This window comes from Pestalotiopsis fici, assembly GCF_000516985.1.
Source record: "Pestalotiopsis fici W106-1 unplaced genomic scaffold PFICI_Scf_2, whole genome shotgun sequence".
NCBI lineage: Eukaryota > Fungi > Ascomycota > Sordariomycetes > Amphisphaeriales > Sporocadaceae > Pestalotiopsis > Pestalotiopsis fici.
In genome coordinates this window covers 1,227,772-1,245,373 of record NW_006917092.1, presented here as the reverse complement: position 1 = coordinate 1,245,373, position 17,602 = coordinate 1,227,772, and the positions used below count along the sequence as shown (strand labels likewise).

Sequence of the window (17,602 nt, the reverse complement as noted above, 5' to 3'; positions counted from 1 at the left end):
TGTTAAGATCGGCGACCAAAGTTCCGTGCTCGAGTTGTCAAGATCTAGGGTATCATTGATTTGAACGACAGGTGCATGAGAGATGCAGTGATAGAGTGAGTGAAGAGGATGACGACGAATGGAATGATGCTAGATCGTATGTTGAAAAGGGAGAATCATTGGCAAGGCCATGGGCATAAAGCCTTTTTTGCTCACGGCGATGGTATCATCCATGGCCATTGCTTAGTGCGCCCGCCTATCCCAGAATAGTGCTTCACTCAGCTGAATATTCTAGGGCGTCGGTCGGCTGAGGAGTTTCATCGGCCTGGTAGCGCATTGTAGTCACTGTAGCAGTGGTCGATTAGCGGCCTGTCCAGCAAAAACCAGCGGGGTCCATTCTGTGACACTCGGCTGTCATTGGAGCTGCTTACTGTTTCTCAGCAACACAAACACCCACCAGCGACATATTAAGCGAAGAAGAAAAACCATAGTAATCTGTACGAATTTGGTTCATGAACGGCCCATAAACATTCCACTTGGTCTTGCCATCACGAGGCGAGAGACTGACCGTGGAGGCCATGTGAAAGCCCGGAGTGATTAGGCACGCTGTAGTCTCAAATATATGCCACTAAACCGCCGCTGCAATTGAGGTGATATGTAAATCAGCAGTGGTTGACTGACCGACCCTAAGAGAGAGATACCAGCCTCGACCAAAGGGAATTGCCTGTTGCATCACCGATCATCTAAATTAACCCTTCTTGTTGTTCACTCAACGACTTTTTGCTTTGTTTTGGCTCGTGCAATGCCAACGCAGGTGATTGTCGCGGCCATGGCCTCTTCATCACTAGGACATACAGCTGTGCTGGCCTGTGTCGGTATTGCAGCCACTTATGTATGTGAAATTGACCTCCAAGTACTGATACTTGACTTGGCTGATATTGTTTACAGCTGCTGACAAGGTTGTTTTACCTCGCTTTTCTTCATCCGCTGGCAAGATACCCGGGTCCATTCCTGGCCAAGTTCACCAATGCGTATGCGTCTTACCATGGCTGGAAAGGAGATATTCATCTGGACATGTGGAGGTCGCACCAGAAATATGGTTCGTTTGAAAACAGACATGTCGGAGTGAGCGAGCAAGCAGCTGACTGTCGCAGGTGACTATGTCCGATACGGCCCGAACAAGTTGATGTTCAACACTGCCGAAGGTCTTCGGGACATTTACAGCCTCACTGCCGCACCCAAGTTCCTCAAGTCTCAAGGATACGCACCAATGGTTCACCGAGCTCCCAACACGCTGACTATTCGTGGGGGAAAGGACCATTCCCGAAGACGCAGAATCATGGCCCAGGGAGTTTCGGAGAAAGCTCAGCGAGGATATGAACACAGAATCGCAAACCATATCAACAAGTTCTGTGACCTTGCTTTCCCTGCCTCTGACAACGATGGGGCCGACAACTGGAGCGAGCCAAAGGATATGGCCAAGTGGTGTAAGTAATGAAGGGAGGTTTCCTTCGATATCAGGCCACTGACAACAGGACCAGGCAATTATCTCTCCTTTGATATCATGGCCGATGTAGTTTTCGGTGCCAAATACAACTTGCTGGGCAATGAGCGCTTCCGCTATGTGGTTGAGACAATCGACCGATCGAACGTTCGTATGGGGGCCTTGATCCAATTCCCCAAGTTCGCAGCAATGAAGATCGACAAGTACATATTCCGTGATGCCATTGTCGCGCGCAACCGTTTCGTCAAGTTCGTTCTGCGCGTTGTCAAGGACCGTCTGGAAAAGGGCAAGACAACCTCGATTGACATCCATTCCGCGACCAGTGACGATGCCGACGTCTTTGCCAACCTCGCAGCAGCCAAAGATCCCGAGACTGGCGAGGGGTTCCAACCCGATGAGATTGCCGCCGAGTCGTCCACTCTGATCGTAGCCGGTTCGGACACGTCGTCGACTGCCTTTGCCTCAGTCCTTTTCTACCTGGCTGACAACAAGGAGGAGTACGCCAAGGCCGCCGCCGAGGTGCGCAGCAAGTTCAAGACTCGAGACGAAGTGCGCCTCGGCGCCACCCTGGCCTCTTGTAACTACACACGTGCTTGCATCGACGAGGCGCTCCGCATGTCGCCGCCTGTAGGCTCGGCACTGTGGCGCGAGGCCACGGCCGGCGGTGCGACTGTCGACTCCCGCGAGGTGCCCGCCGGTATGGACGCGGGGGTTTCCATCTATTCGGTCCACCACGACGCCAAATACTACAAAGACCCGTTCCAGTACAACCCCGAACGCTGGCTGGTGGACGACGGTACCGGAAGCATTGAGCGCGCCCGATCCGTCTTCAACCCCTTCTCCGTCGGTGCGCGTGGCTGTCTTGGCAAGGGTCTAGCCAACACGGAGATGATGCTCACAATCGCCACCATTCTGTTCGTCGGAGATTTCAAGTTTGCTGATGGCGAAAAGGGCAATATCGGACGCGGACAGAAGGGAGCTGTGCACGGCAGACATCGATTCAACGAGTTCCAGCTGTACGATCACGTCACTTGCCAGAAGAATGGCCCATGGCTCCAATTTGCTCCTCGTCAGGTCGTTTGAAGTGTAGGAATCGAGAGCGTTTTCGAAAAATGATGCATCTTGACGGCTGGGTGATCTTCTGTTGAGGCACACAAGATTTCATCTGTATCATAGGACTTTAGTCCGCGTAGAAACGATGCAGTTGTGTAGATGGTTGGGAAGCGCATGTTGTTTTGGCGGGGTTGTTGATTAAGGGCGTTTTAGGGCGATTGCTTTGGTTTTACTTCCCTTGTAGTTACAGCTTTCACGAATACTTTACTCTAGTACTTCTCGACATACCCTTCTCAATTTCTGCTTCTTCTTATTCTTCTTTTTCTAAAATAATGTTCCAAAGTCTCCATTCGTTGAATTATCTCGAGTGCTTTACTGCTAATTACCTTGATGGAAGGGATAACACCTTGCCAGCCATGTATCACACCTGATCATCCACGGCCCTGTCAGACAGGACGAGTTCTGAATGCTGATACAAACGCAATTCCGGCCACAAAATTTTGGCATTTATTAGAAACAACATGACGCATTCTCTTGATATACTATAGGACGAAAATGTTGTAGTTTGTTGTTCATATACGAAGCGGCCGACTTTTGGGGTGCAGAATCCTGCTCATCAGCTTTTAATAGGCCTTAGGCTTGTTTCTGTGAATAATGCCATGGTAACTAAGCTCATGGCAGAGTCCATCCAGCATGATTCAGAATCTCGAGTCGGGGGCAATTCGAGGGAATGAGGAAAGGTCCACGGGTCCAGCCACTTGCTCCACTACGTATGTACTCTATCGTCGGATTGCATCAAAGGATCGCGTGTCGGACTGGCAGCGAACCTTATGTGTCGAGCAGAGCTCAGTTCAGCTCCAACTAGGGCCATGCAAGGACCCTTTGGTACCCTGAAAATGGGTTGTAGCATTTGTTGGCCTAGGCTGGCTCATGGGACCGTGCGGCAGCCATTATGCAGCTAACTCCCACTCCTTTGAACATGAATATTGTACAACGGCCGACCTCATACGAAGTAATCGGCTTTGGCATGCCGCTGAATTATCATCAAATGGAGCTGTCCCGCTAGTAGTCAGCAGTCACAACACTACATTATGAGGAGGCTACATTAGTGCCGCCCCCTCAAACGCTGCGATGTGATTGACTTGCTCGAAAGCTGCAATGAACAAAAGCAGATCATCGACTGTTACCTGCTAGGAGAAGGACAAAAAGAGTGACGAAAAGGCCACAAACGACAAAAGATCTTGAATTTTTCTTTTTCGCAACTAAAGAGATTTGCTTGATGCTCAGAATAGTGGGAAAATCATTATTGGTCCAATCAATTCTTCAGCTCCAGGTAGTTAGGGCGTCACCACAAAAGGTCCTCGCTAATGGTGGGCTTACTGTTGGTGATTTACTACACGCCCACCAAAAAGGCGTCCAGTCCTTCTCATTGCGTCTCGATAACACCATGATTACGCTTTTCTGTCGCATCATCATCCGCTAGAACCATTGTCAACCCCAGTGAAACCAGTAAGTTGAGAGTCATCATTACTGCCACCACCATCTCAGTGCGTGGTTGCAATATTTGCAATGTTGGTCGCTTTACATACGGTTTATAAGTGATGCCAGGCTATAGAATCTAGAATCCTATAATCAATACCATAATTCAACAACACAAGTATTGAGAGTGACATCAACATTCGCTTTTGACAAGATACTCGCATTTATTTCCCATACAAGTTGATTATTACCAGACACGCATTGTCAAACACTGTTGAACATTGCAGGCTGAGGGCGGTCTAGCAGAAACTCATGCTTGACGTCTTGTATCGTTTTACCCTGTCTCGCCTTCGGACATTTCAAAGATGTCTGCACCAGCTGCAAAGAAGGACATTGGTATGATTTCCTCGATAACTTGCGAGTATAAAACTACATTTGCTAATCATCCATGGTAGACTGGTCGACACTTGGCCTCGCCTATGACCTTGAGGTAAATGGCCACATCGAGACTCGTTTTCACCTGTCGACGGGCCAGTGGACAGAGCCGAAGCTGGTGGCAGACACCAACATTAGCGTCAGCGGGCTCTCGCCAGGCCTCAACTATGGCCAGCAGTGCTATGAGGGCCTAAAGGCGTTCCGCGCCGAGGGCGACAAAATCACCGTGTTCCGGCCCCGATTCCACGCGGCACGCATGCAGCGGTCCGCTGGCTCTGTCTCTCTACCGGCGCCATCCGAGGACCTCTTTCTCGAGTGCCTGCGGCTGGCAGTGGCACACAATGCCGAATTCGTGCCCCCCGCTGGCGAGGAGGCGTACCTATACATTCGACCCGTGCTATTCGGCGCCTCGACCCGTCTGGCTCTCGCTCCACCCGAGGAGGTAATCCTGGCCGTCTATGTGCAGCCCACGCGCCCATACCACGGATCCGCGGCCATTGACGGCGTCGTACTCGAGGACTTTGACCGCGCCGCGCCTCGCGGCATGGGAGGCTACAAGGTTGGCGGCAACTACGCACCTGTCTGGCGGCATGCGGCCAAGGCCAAGGAGATGGGGTTTGGCATCACGCTGCACCTGGACAGCGCCACCCGCACCCTGATTGAGGAGTTCTCCACCAGTGGGTTCCTGGGCCACAAGATGCGCAGCGACGGCAAGGACGTCCTCATTGTTCCTCAAACGGAGAATGCAATTGCTAGCACTACGAGTGACAGCATGGTCAGGTTGGCGGAGCGCGAGGGCTGGATTGTCGAAAAGGGCGAGGTAAGCATAACTGATTTACTGCAACATAACTTCCCGATAATAGACTAACGTGTTGAATTGTAGGTTCCATTTTCGTCGATTTCAAATCTAGACGAGGTCGTGGCCGTTGGTACAGCTGCTGCAGCCGTGCCCGTGCGCAGCATCACGAGGCTTTCCACACAAGAGAAGTACTCGTTCCGCAGCTCCGAAGCCGGTAATGGTAAGCTGGTTGAGCTCTCGCGACTCATGGCCTCCATCCAAAGGGGCAACTCCGCCGACACTGAAGACTGGTGCTGGGAGGTGACCGGCTACCCCCAACTACCATCGGCTGCTCCTCCGGCTGTTGGTGCCGTGAGCAGCCAGTGGTCGCTCCTTATGAGCACAGTCAAGAGCGTTTCTGATGGATTGTGGAACGCTGTGCACCTATCCCGTGGGTGATCCTACTGGACTCATTGAGCTTTGATCTGCTTCCATGTGGCGTATGGCTTATTTCTGAATTTAGGCGTTGACAGAGTTCCTACCTTGAATATCAAATAGTGCATGGGGTAATTTTATTGGTCCTTGTTAAATACATAGCATTCTTCAAAACTACACACCCACATTGGGCGTCATCATTCTCATTAGGATAATAGACCTTAGACATTCAACGATTTCCGTATACTTTGGATAGAGCTTCCACTTGATTTCTGATGTACGATGAAAATTACTACTACTCCTTGTAGACTTTTCCTATATCAAGAGCGTCCTATTGTGAAACAACTGAAGAAGTATTCACTCAGGATCGGGGGAGATTTGAAGACATCCAAACTTTGTGGGGCAATATTACAATGTGTACATATGGACACACAACCAATCCTGCAGGCAGTGATACGCAGCCCAATAGGGGGCGAATTGTGTTACAGAGGTCATTTGCTTGATAGCATGCATCAGTAACGTTGGAAGTCATAAACATGAGAGATCCTCTAGTCATCAGAATACGAGAACCAGCCGGTGCCTGTGCGGATGGGAATACGCGATAAGATATCTTGGACTCACGAATTGTCAAGCTTGTCAGCACTCTATCAAAGGAAACTAGAAAAGCCTCCTTGTTCCTATTTGAGAATTGTCCCTAAGTATCCATAGCAAAAGTCAACGCGTTATGCCACAATGGGGGCCAGCTTACGTGGCATACTGGTCTAGGTAAAAAAGTAAGCTGACAGATCACACTCCTCCTACCCTAAGTTATTAGCCTATTTATCAAAAGTGATACTCACTTTCGATGTACCAACAAATAGCTTGCTGGCGCCATCTACCTCGTCGCAGGACTGTTAGTTCGATCAGCTAAACTCAAGAGAGAAAAACATGCAGAGATAGCAGACAAATGCGACAAATTTGGCACTAAGTGAAATCTCCTATAGCTTGTGGAAATACACACCGAGTATGAATTCATTGTTCCCTAAGTAGTCAACGACGCACGCGATCAATTGGATTCCCGTACTAGGATTCCACGATGGCTCTGTAGCATTCGTCAGGATCCTCAAGTCTGAGCATATCATCTTGAGTTTTATGTGCAAATTTGATACGGATACGAGTTCATGATGTCCGAGAAGATTCATGACCGAATTCATCACTGCAATTCACCTATGATATTTTGGGAACATAACGAAATCGGTGAAATTGGAACACTGATGATCGGCGGTCGAAGGAGTGAAGATGATGTTCGTAGAAGTCATGGACCTATCTTCATACATGAGTTGTACTGTAACTAGTGCAAGCAAGTCAGATTATCCGGACCCCAGTCGGAGAGGTAATGTCATGACTTTATGCCACCAAATAGATACTTACGTATTTAGCTATTTAGAAAAGTCGCGCGTAATTGGTTGGCGATTTTTTAAAGCTGCAATATTCAAGGATGCACCATTCACACTGTCATTGTGTTATGATACAACATACTAGCTACTCCGTTATAAAATGCAGTTCGAGTCCTACACTTGTGTCATTTCATCCAATCAACATCTTATCAAGAGATGCTGCAAGGGATACTACAAGGAAGATTCAGGATTCGTCAAAAATACCTATGCCCTGTGGGAGCGGGGTTGTGGACATGATCTGATAGGACCCTTACCCGGCCCATGGACCGGCGTAGTCGGAAGGCCAGCTTTTAGCCATGGTCGGCTCTGGGCCATCAGCTTGCATATTTTTGCATGTACCAAGCAACCGGATAGCTGGGATACCATTCAGGCATGGATATTTTACATGATCTTCTTGTCACCTAGACTATTGTCTTGATGTCTTGTCACACTCTGTGGAGAGGAAGTGAAGAGTGAGTGCAACTTGCTACTTTGTTTGATGCAACGCTCGCTTCCGACTTGGTTGGGACATGGGCAGTGTAGATTGACTTCGTTGAATTATCCCAATGCATTGTAAATTCGTAAGTCCTACTACGTGAATACTGAGTATAGTTAAATATCGAAATGTAACCAAAACGCCAAGAAAAGAAACACTCCTCTATCCAGAGCCCCGTACCATTCTACACAGTGCCAAGCACCCACAATCTCACCGAACCCAATCTATTCCACCCTGTATTTTAATTCCCCCACTGAGCCTTGCTCAATGCACACACATTCCTCATTACAGTATAAGCCCTCATCTAGCACTGATAATTGATCTTGTCCTCGGTCAGATGACTCTCGTCTAGACCATTTACTGGCGGCTGCCGTACTCGGTGACCTCGTACTCGTCCGTAATGTGGCCGGGGACGGCCTTGCCACCGTGCTTGGCGGCGTACTTGGCAGCCTTGCGGTCGGCCTTGGCCTGCTTCTTCTGGGCCTTGGACAGCTTGGGGAACTCGCTGCCGGGGCCGACGAGGAAGCGGCCAGGGTGCCAGACGGCGAGGATGAGGAGGGCGACCATCATGGGGAAACAGTCGAGGGCATAGGAGTACTCCTATAGACGCAGCGGTTAGAGTTTGGATTCAACTAGTAGGAATATTTTCACTGGTGGTGGGGCTTACCTCGTGGAAGGGGATGGGGTTGGAGGGCTTGATGCCACCGGCGAACTCAGCAATACGGTAGATGACACGAATCGTGATGCAGCCCAGAGTGGCGTATAGAGCATAGTGGAGGGGTCTCCAGTTACGCTTGCCGGCACCGTAGGAAGCGGCACCGCTGGGTCCCCAGGAGTTGCAGCGAATGTGGAACTCGATCATGAGCCAGAGGAAGAGCAGGATAAAGAACTGCTGGAAACCCATGCCGGCGAGGTAGATGTTCAAACCGGTCTTGATGGTCTCGGCACCTGCACCAGGGCTGGCCATGATACCACCAGCACCTTGTACGCTATGCAAAATGTCAGCTATCGAGACAAGGGTAGAGGAACGCTGTTCTTGTGCTTACATAAAGGTGAGAACGTCAGCGCCGACGAACCACTTGGCAATAGAAGTGGCATTGATGCCGCGGATTCTGCGGTCGCCCTCGGGCAGGAAGAAGTAGGCCTCGCGAGCAAAAGTCATGTAGACAAAGGCGTTGATCCAGAGAGGAGCGAGCAAGAACAGAATCTGCCATGCTGTGGCATAGCCGACATTCTGCTGGTTCTTGCTACCGACCGAGTGCAGGATAAAGGCAACCATTTCCCAGCAAGCTCCCATGATGACGACCCAAGTGTAACGCTGGAATGCCCATGTTAGTCTAGAAGAGATACTCGAGAAGATTTTGTCAAACCAACCTTCTTGTATGCAATACCCTGGAAGAGATGTGCGCCAAAGAAAATGGCAAAAAGTACAGCTACGGCCACGGCGGGCGCATATTGCGGGTTGTAGTTGTAGTAGGCATTGCAAGCGTTCGGGTCACCGACGTAACCGTTGGGACCGGGCGTGGCAGTATAGCAGTCGCCGTTGCTGTTGTCGTCGTCGTCTCTGCGGAGGACCTTGGTGGCCGTGACGGCGACAAGGTGAGGGATGGAAGACATTGCGATCTGTCGAAAGAAGGCAGCCCTTGTGACAAGAGTGTTGTCGGTTTTGCTCGAGACGCGGGGAAACCAGCAAATAAGATTATATGGATGCGATGATCTTTGCTCTATAGTGTATAACCGAAACCAATGGGGGTGTGTGTGGCTCACAAAGCTCCAATGAAAGGCTTGCTTTAAATGGTTGCCTGTAGTTGCAGCTTTGGAGTATGGAGATGATTGTTGTGTTGATGATGGAGATATTCGAAACCAGAAATGATGGAAATTATCGCGTCTAAAGTATAGTTCTATGAGAAGAAAGCCAAGGAGAAACCAGTAAAGGCCAAGAGAAGATCTCCAGTGGACAGGATCTAGTGAGTGATGCCGAGACGAATCACTTTGAGAATTGCGTGTTTCGAGCTGGGCGACTTACTATAATAAATGCCCACTCATGATGTACTATGTAAGCATGCTTCTAGTGCTGCAGCGACAATGGAACCTTTCTTGCCTGGCCGACATAACCCATTGACTCAACGACAAATCGGCGGGATGCTTAACTTAGAATCAATAATGCACCTCAACGGTGCGACCATTACGAATTCTCTGTGGCTGCTGGCGCGTGGGCATGATACACTGGGCGGCACAGAATGGACACGGACGGCACTGCACTCAGGGCTCTCATGCGTTTCGTGCTATATCATGCTGTGTGCGCTGTGAATTGTGCTGCTGCGCCCCAGCCTTCACAGGGGCAGACACTGAAATGTCCCACTACCATAACGCTGTCACCAGTGGCTTTCAGCTGAGCTAGTGTTGGTTCCAACACCGAACCTTCAGCTCAGCCTTTCACAGGACAGTCTCGCGATAGATTCGTCTTTTGATTGTCTGTACCTGAAGCATTTTGACATTCCTGCTTCCTTGACAGCCACTTCACGTACCCTTTCTTTCACAGTTCAGCTTCGTACTTTATCGACATGCAAGCATTTTTTCCAAGCTATACCAAAGTACCTTTGACACAATGCCCAGACAGATAGATCGTTCTCTCCCTGCGCACAAAGCAGTCGGTCAGTCAGTCAGTCCTCTGCATCAAAGGAATATTACTGTGAAATGAGTGCTAGACTAGGTCAGCCTCAAATTGTTCTTGTCTGCTGGCTGTCCCTCTGGCCAGAAGTCACCGCCTTACTAGGGTAGCTTCTGAAGGAATCACGACGATGTAACGCAGCACACTGATTTGAATGGCCCTAGACAACTCTATTCCGCGTCCAGCCAAAGAGAAGGCAGCATCCAAGCCATTTGGGCGTCGCAACCCGCGAGGCTTGATGCATGCCGGCCACCTAGATGGTTCAAACAGACAGGTAGGATCTGATTCCTAGCCCGTCTGTCTCTTCTTTTGTTGCTAGACAGACAGGGGCCCTCTCAACATGATAGGGCCGTTTCTCCCTTGGTGGAGCATTGAAAGTCTTCGAAAAGCCCCGGATGCCCCCCAGCTTAGGTAGCACCCGAATGCCCTGGACTCTTTTAGACTTGCCATTCACCTTGTATTACTCAACGTGATCTTGGTTGTCAGTGCGTGCTGACCCATCAACTCCACAGTGATCGACGAGTATACTGCAGAACTCTTGTAGGATAGCTAGAGGTATTACTGCTGTGACGCAATTGGTTCATAGTAAATTGCAGTAAACTCGATAAATCTGTAGATACTGAAGCAGACATTTATATGCGCGAGATGCAGATGGATCTTTCTAATATGCGAGCCATCGTATGATGAGAATTAATCAACAAGTCTTTTTTTATTATTGATGTGATAGGTGGGGGAAAAGATTGCGAAGGGAAGGCAATTAGATCCCACTGCATCACCTTTTGCCCACGACATGCCCAAGGCAACGCACCGTCCAGGGTCGACTTGAAGCAATCGCGCGTCCACTCCGCCATCCGTTATCATCCCGCGAAATTTTGCCTAACATGGCGATGGGATCAATGTCGGCATCCGACCGTGGTCCGGGATATTTGCCACAACGCAACGGCCATTCGAGACCAGAAATCTAGTTGGAACCTGGCCACCCGTTAAAAAAAATGGGGAATCACCCAGGCCCATGTGGTTTCGGGACCGCGTCTTTTAAGTGCCTCAAGTCGGAACCGAACCCCCATGAACGGACTTTTGCCCAGTGGCCGAATTCGTTACAGTTACAGAGGCATGTCCCGCCGTGTTATCTACCTCCCGATTACAGGACAGTTCAAAAGTCGTAACAAAAACCAAAGCCCGTATCGCCAAGACCTATAAAACGTATCAGTAAGACAGGACATAGATAAACCACGTGGGAGCGGATATCTATAGCCAAGCACTACGCTGACCACCTTGCACCAAGTGATCTGCAACCCAATATCTCCATGTGTCACAATATATGCATTGCTACAAGAGCCAACCGCCAGCCTAGATCTCAATTGGAACTCTTTGTGTGTCTCGCCATGCTGATCACGCTGATCGATCGGATAAGAATCCTACAGAGGAAGCGGCTAGTCGGCATCGCCATCGCCTCCAGCCAAGCTTTCTAGCAATCTTCGTTTCAGCGGGACTTTTGGGATCTTGTCTACTAAGCTACTAACCATATTGCTACCTCTTTTGCAAGATATTCCAAAGCAAAGTATTTAACTTCAATGACGTTGCACCAGCCAGCTTACTCAGAGCCTTTATGAAACGCCAAAAACTGCAGTAGGGCCTCGCCGACTTTTGTGGGCTTAGCGGGTACGCCTACCTCGTAGTGTGTAGTTCATTCAGCCCGAGGATCTAATCTGGGGTTGAACAACACATCGATCCTAAGTGCACAATGATTGCTATGAGCGAATGAGACTCACTGATAATGAACGCTAGCGGTAACAATTTTCCGCCCACATGTGCCCGAGATAACAATAACTAGAGATGACCTAAGCAGCGTATCTTGGAATAGGCACATAACTTGCGCCTCAAAGGCGATCTTGGCGGGTTTGCTCACCCAAGGATCCGGTACAATGCTTACTTGTGGTCTCAACTTTATGTTATGTAAAGGACATGATTGGCCCTGGGAGAAGCTGTTCCTCTCATTACCACGTGGCCTTGCGCCCTCCCTTTTGGGCCAAAAGTCTTCTTGGTTTTACGTACATAATCCATCTTGTCTTGGCTGTAGCTTGTCACGACGCAGCTGGAGCGAAAATCATATCTCGAATCGTAAACATGATCAGTATTTGACAAATGGAATTTATCTTCAAGTTGGTAATTATTTGTTTCTTAATGCAGCAAATGAAGCCCTTGTATTTTTATATATCATATCATGCTCGCTCGAGGGAGTAACATGTAATTATACACCATGTGTATAGACAGCGCTCTAGGTTACCTAGGTACCTGGTAAAATGTAGGTATGAAATCGAGCTCCTCCTAGGGCCGTGCGGATCGTGTCCGAAAGTGCCAGTGGAGCTTTCAAACGTTACCAAGCCGCAATTCTAGCTCGCATGCACTACGATCAAGCTGAGGCCAGTGCTTTCGCTGCCCGGGGAAATACTCGTGTGCAATCCTATTCTGCGGTGGGTTGTGGGAAGGAAGCACGCCAGAGAACAGAAAAAGGGTACGAAAGGTACGCCTGCACGTGGAGGCAAGGATGAATGTTTACATCTCGAGGCCCTTGGCAGCTTGGTACGGAAATAGAAACATTTCCTGCAAGCCACAGTATTCACTGATTGGATGGGAAATACGTCCTTTTGTTTTGGTTTACTCATCTCAAGACCTTGAGAATCTGTCAGCTAGCTAGCCCCCGCATTGTCTGCAGCAGGCGCTTTCTCGATCATGGAGGGCGGCGATCAAGTTTGTATGGGCGGAGGGAGAGGAGCGAATGCTTGCGAACACTAAATGCCAAGCCCCGAATCAAAGAGCCTCCGGGGATCAGGGTGAACCGCTAGATACCAGCACGTCGTTAAGAGCTAGCAGTAGCGGATCGACTATACTGCTAGCTAGTGTCTGGCGACGATCACGTATAGGTGATGGAAACACACACACATCACTGTTAGTTTTCGATGGTATATGTCGTATTATTGATGCTCACAGTTTAGTAGAGATCTATCATAGTTTGCGCCACCAAATCGGTACTGAAAAGGATGGCCCGAGCCCTGAGAAGACCCCTAGTCCTAGAACCGCATCTGAAAGCTACAAACATGCTTACAAGCGTTGTGCTTTTTCTTCTCCTGGTCATTCCGCCTCAACTCGAGGTTACATCCCTAGTGGAGGCGATGGATCTGCCAGAGCTACAGCAGGGTAGCTAAGGGCTCCTAGGCTTAATTCACCTCATTGGCCTGACAGCCAGTGTACGGTACCCGAATGGGTAGCTTTAGCTGGACGATCTTTGCCCATAGAGCGCTGGCCAGTGTTTGACGGATGGCAAGGGTTTGCAGATGGAATGAAAACAAATGTTCTGTGAAGCTACACTCGAATTGGAAAACCTTTTTTGTATGCATCAGGATCTCGCTGGAAGATTGCGCAGCCGGCCGCATCCGGACCTGGTCGCAGAGAGACTCCAGATCCCCGCGATTGTGTGTGTTTTAAGAACCATAGTAAGGATACAGTCATTTTGTCGACCTTGTTTTCTATGCCAAAGTGCGGAAAGGATCCGGCCCAGTAAGGTAGAGATCGACGAGCGTTGCGCAATCGTTGTGCCCTGTATTGATGCTCGTGCTTTTGCTAGGAGATGAAGCTTGCCGAAAAAGGATTACCAACAACAAAATCAAGTCAAGCATTCACCGTCTCCCGTAGCCTGCTGGGCACCGGAGAGAAGAGACTGCTGGATATCAGATGATTCGTCTTGCTAAATTCGAGATGCTGGAGATTTTAGCCGGAGATCCTTCCTTTCGCACGGTTCCGAATACGTGCCAAGCAATCGAACTGATAGCTTGCGCTTAGAGGCTATACGCACAAAGCAGTCCTTCCTTTAGCCAAGGACGCTTGATTATGAAGGGCTGGGCCTCGAGGATACACATTCAATTTTTACTTCATCTAGCGATTGGAGACGTTCAAAGATATTTCAGTCGCAAGAGGGCAGTGAAGCATTTTTCTCCCCCAAGCTCACCATGTTCGATATCAACGATGTGTTGGCAAAAAGGTAGACAAAATTGGGGGTTGCGGCTTATTATGGCGGAGGATCTCGCCAAAACATACCAAAATTGGCTGCGTTAGTGCGGCGCATATAGATGGAGAGCCACTGAAGGCCGTAAGGGCCCCCGCTCGTACTGGCTGAGACGCGATACCGAACATTTGCAACCGCATCGACAAGATGAAACTGGTAAGCAAGATCATTCCCACGCACGTATTACATGGCACTTGCCCCCAGAAGAGGAGAAGAGATTGAGGCACGGCCTTAGATGTCCTACTCCAAGATCGCAACACAGTGCAACTAAGGGACAGCTGCTCCACGTTGAAAATTCTCCGAGTAACAATGGTCAATGCTCAAGTAATCGCGATCTCTCATCGTCGTCGTCAGTTTATTTTGGGGATACCGATCTAGCCTAACGTATTCCGTTTTGGCTCTCCATCAAAGAGCTTATGGATGCTCGAGGCAGCATGGGCGCCGAACCCTCGTCTACTTGCTAGGCCTACAATGCACTGACTGAAGAACACTGGCTCACGCTCGCTCGCCCCTCATAGCATCATGGCATGCATGGCTTGTTCCTAGACAGCACCACGTTGTTGTGGCCTGCATATACAGGAACGTGGCAAACGGCGATGAAACAATGTTTCCTTGTCTACTATACTGCCATGTGCTATGCACGTTTGTGGTCACTGCAGGCAGGTTACATGCCCGCCAGAATTTCATCACAAAGCAGGTTCGGGTACGTTTTACTGTCTCTCTGCCTGTACTTGGATATAGTGCGCGATGTAGCGAAATTCAAATATATCCCATGTTCCTATAACCCTGCCGCTAAACCAAATCGGTCGAGAGCTCATTAGCACTTGCACTCCTTCGTCTCCTCCGTGACCGCGTCACAGCATCTTTGGCACTACATTCCAATTCCCACTTGTCTTGACCCGGCTGACCAGGCTTACGGTGGGTGGATCTCCGCCATTTGCTCTCTGGTGTGAACCTTGACCTGCCACGCTTTCTCCAGGGCATGAGAGCCGGGCTGCCGTGGGCGTATTCACTGGCGGCCAGTCCGCCGCAGTCCGCATTGGTCTATTCAGCTGAGCCGTAGGGCCATTCTCTCACAGTGGCACTGGCCGCTCTCGCAGCTGGCTGTTAGGCCAGGCTGGAGGGGTGGGCATCTCATCAGCAAATCTAACCTCGATGTTATTTTGGGCCAAGCTAGAGCTCAAGCTGGGCAAGCCTCTGCTCCAACGGTCAGGATTCCAAGGAACCAGGGTCTTTTTCTCTTACTGTGATTATACTTATCCAACAATCCCCAAGTCCTGTTCCTGCATTTGGCCGTCCATAATCAGATTATTTTCAACTGGATATATCCTCAAGCTTCACCCCTCAACTTGTCAGTCTTCTCGGCTCAGCAGATCATCCTCGCAACTCAACATCACCGTCATATCTTTCCTTGGCATTGACCATTCATCAATTGACCTCTCCTCGCCTCGAAAGCTCCAAGGATCGTCCGATACCATTGAGCATCCTCACTGTTGATAGCCTAAACCACATACCCACCGGCAACAGTCGGCTTATAGCATAATGTCGAATAACACACAATCATCTACGCCGAGTCGTTGCGGACGTCCGCAATCGATATCGTACGCCGATCTCATGAAACCTGATGAGGACTGGAGGAACCTCCCCGATGCTGCAGAGAGGAGGAAGATCCAGAACCGTCTTGCACAGAGAGCATACCGTTAGTAGGCTCTAGCTTCCATCGATCAGCTCTCATCAATACTAATCCCATTTGCTTAGGCCGAAACATGCGTGACAGAACGAAAGAGGTTGAACGTCTCAAGAAACAATTGCAGAAGTTGCAAGAAGCACAGGAACCTTCAAACTCTGACGCCGCTTCCACCACATCTTCAAACGCAGACAATTCGGCAAGGGAATCTTCTGCCTCTGGTCGGAGTACACCAGCCAACCCCGATAGGGCTTTCTCAGCTGACCTCGCCTCTCCGCCCCCCTCGATAACAACTTCTGGGCCGGAATGGATGGGAGGATATTACCCAGTATGGTCACAGAACACTCCTCACGAGGACGACCTGCGCGGTCTCGGACTCACTACCGATGGAGAGCATCCGATGAGCTTCGAGCCCGAGTCCTACTTTCCTTCCTTGAGCGGCGCCGACGAATTCATGGCTTCTTCACCTGGAGCTCTCAGAAATCGGGCTGTATCAACGTCCAATGTTCATATCTCGTCGTCACAGCTCCACAACCAGCATCTAAGAAGCAGCAGCAATCCGCCCCTGTTTACCAGATGCGATAGCCCATCCTCGTCGTGGTCGAACGCTTCCAGAAGCGAGCGGTCCGACTCACTTCAAGTACCGGGCATGTCTCCATCCCCGGCACAATTTATGCTCGATCACCACAACAGCCAAAACTCTTTACTGGCGCTTTCTCCCGCCGCTTTTCATTTGTATACCAACCCGGAGGATCTCACTCTTCCAATCCCTGACAACACTTTCTCGCTTGACGATATGACGCCCACAGCCGCTTATCCGACCCCTCCCGAGTCGAACCCAAGCGCTTCTTGGTCAATGTTTGATGTAAAACCACAACCCGGCAGCCGCAGCCCGCCGGGGACAACTGGTGCACCTCTACTACATCTCGCAGTCGAGTCTGGTCAATTCGACACACTTAGACTCCTCTTGCAGCGATACGACATATCAATCAATGCCAAGGACAACTCTGGATACACGGCACTACAACGCGCCGTGATCTTGGGCCGCACCGACATGGTCTCGGTGCTCTTGGAGCACGGCGCCGATATAAGCGGCAGCCAAGGCTTGTCCCTCCGGCCCGAAGGGAACGCATGATTACGAACCACTAGAAAATCGAAATCGACGACTTCACAGTCTCTCTTCTCTTCTTTGTCTCAATTTCACGAATTTCATTTGGTGGGACTTTGTATGGGGTATTTACTCTCAGGGTTCTACACGGCTCAAAATTTGCCTTTACTTTGCCTTTATTTCCTTGTCTCTCTTTAATATGGGCTGCGTGGCGCTTGGTACAAGGAACTCACTTATTTATCTTTTTCTTACAAACATTATATTTCTCTCACATTCTTGTCGGCTGTGTACATACCCAGGTTGGATAGGTAGTATACATGGGGCACGAAAACAAGAAGGAATAAAATCAATCGCATTTACAATTGCAGCATTTGCGAGCCCGGAATACACCGAGATACCAATTTTCTTCTCTACTCTCAGCATGTATTTTATCTTTGGTATTGTTGGTTGTCAGTATAGTCACAAAATCAACATTTACAACAGGAAACAGAAGTCCAAA

The 17,602-nt window shown here is 49.6% G+C and overlaps 4 protein-coding genes across 4 annotated transcripts; 3 read left to right on the top strand and 1 right to left on the bottom strand.

The window, feature by feature from the left end:
- Positions 1-808: 808 nt before the first annotated feature.
- Positions 809-2,566, top strand: PFICI_02559 (uncharacterized protein; the record flags this gene model as incomplete). Its single annotated transcript, XM_007831140.1, has 4 exons — positions 809-871; positions 928-1,078; positions 1,134-1,466; positions 1,521-2,566. 4 exons carry the CDS (start codon positions 809-811, stop codon positions 2,564-2,566), a joined length of 1,593 nt encoding a protein of 530 aa, XP_007829331.1.
- A 1,814-nt stretch (positions 2,567-4,380) lies between these two features.
- On the top strand, positions 4,381-5,687 carry PFICI_02558 (uncharacterized protein; the record flags this gene model as incomplete). Its single annotated transcript, XM_007831139.1, has 3 exons — positions 4,381-4,411; positions 4,471-5,270; positions 5,334-5,687. The coding sequence occupies 3 exons, from the start codon at positions 4,381-4,383 to the stop codon at positions 5,685-5,687; spliced, it is 1,185 nt and encodes a 394-aa protein (XP_007829330.1).
- Positions 5,688-7,931: 2,244 nt separating this feature from the next.
- PFICI_02557 (uncharacterized protein) lies at positions 7,932-9,191 on the bottom strand (the record flags this gene model as incomplete). The annotated part of the gene is made up of 4 exons (XM_007831138.1): positions 7,932-8,174; positions 8,242-8,563; positions 8,621-8,892; positions 8,949-9,191. The coding sequence occupies 4 exons, from the start codon at positions 9,189-9,191 to the stop codon at positions 7,932-7,934; spliced, it is 1,080 nt and encodes a 359-aa protein (XP_007829329.1).
- Positions 9,192-15,850: 6,659 nt separating this feature from the next.
- PFICI_02556 (uncharacterized protein) lies at positions 15,851-17,130 on the top strand (the record flags this gene model as incomplete). Its single annotated transcript, XM_007831137.1, has 2 exons — positions 15,851-16,007; positions 16,067-17,130. 2 exons carry the CDS (start codon positions 15,851-15,853, stop codon positions 17,128-17,130), a joined length of 1,221 nt encoding a protein of 406 aa, XP_007829328.1.
- Positions 17,131-17,602: the final 472 nt, after the last annotated feature.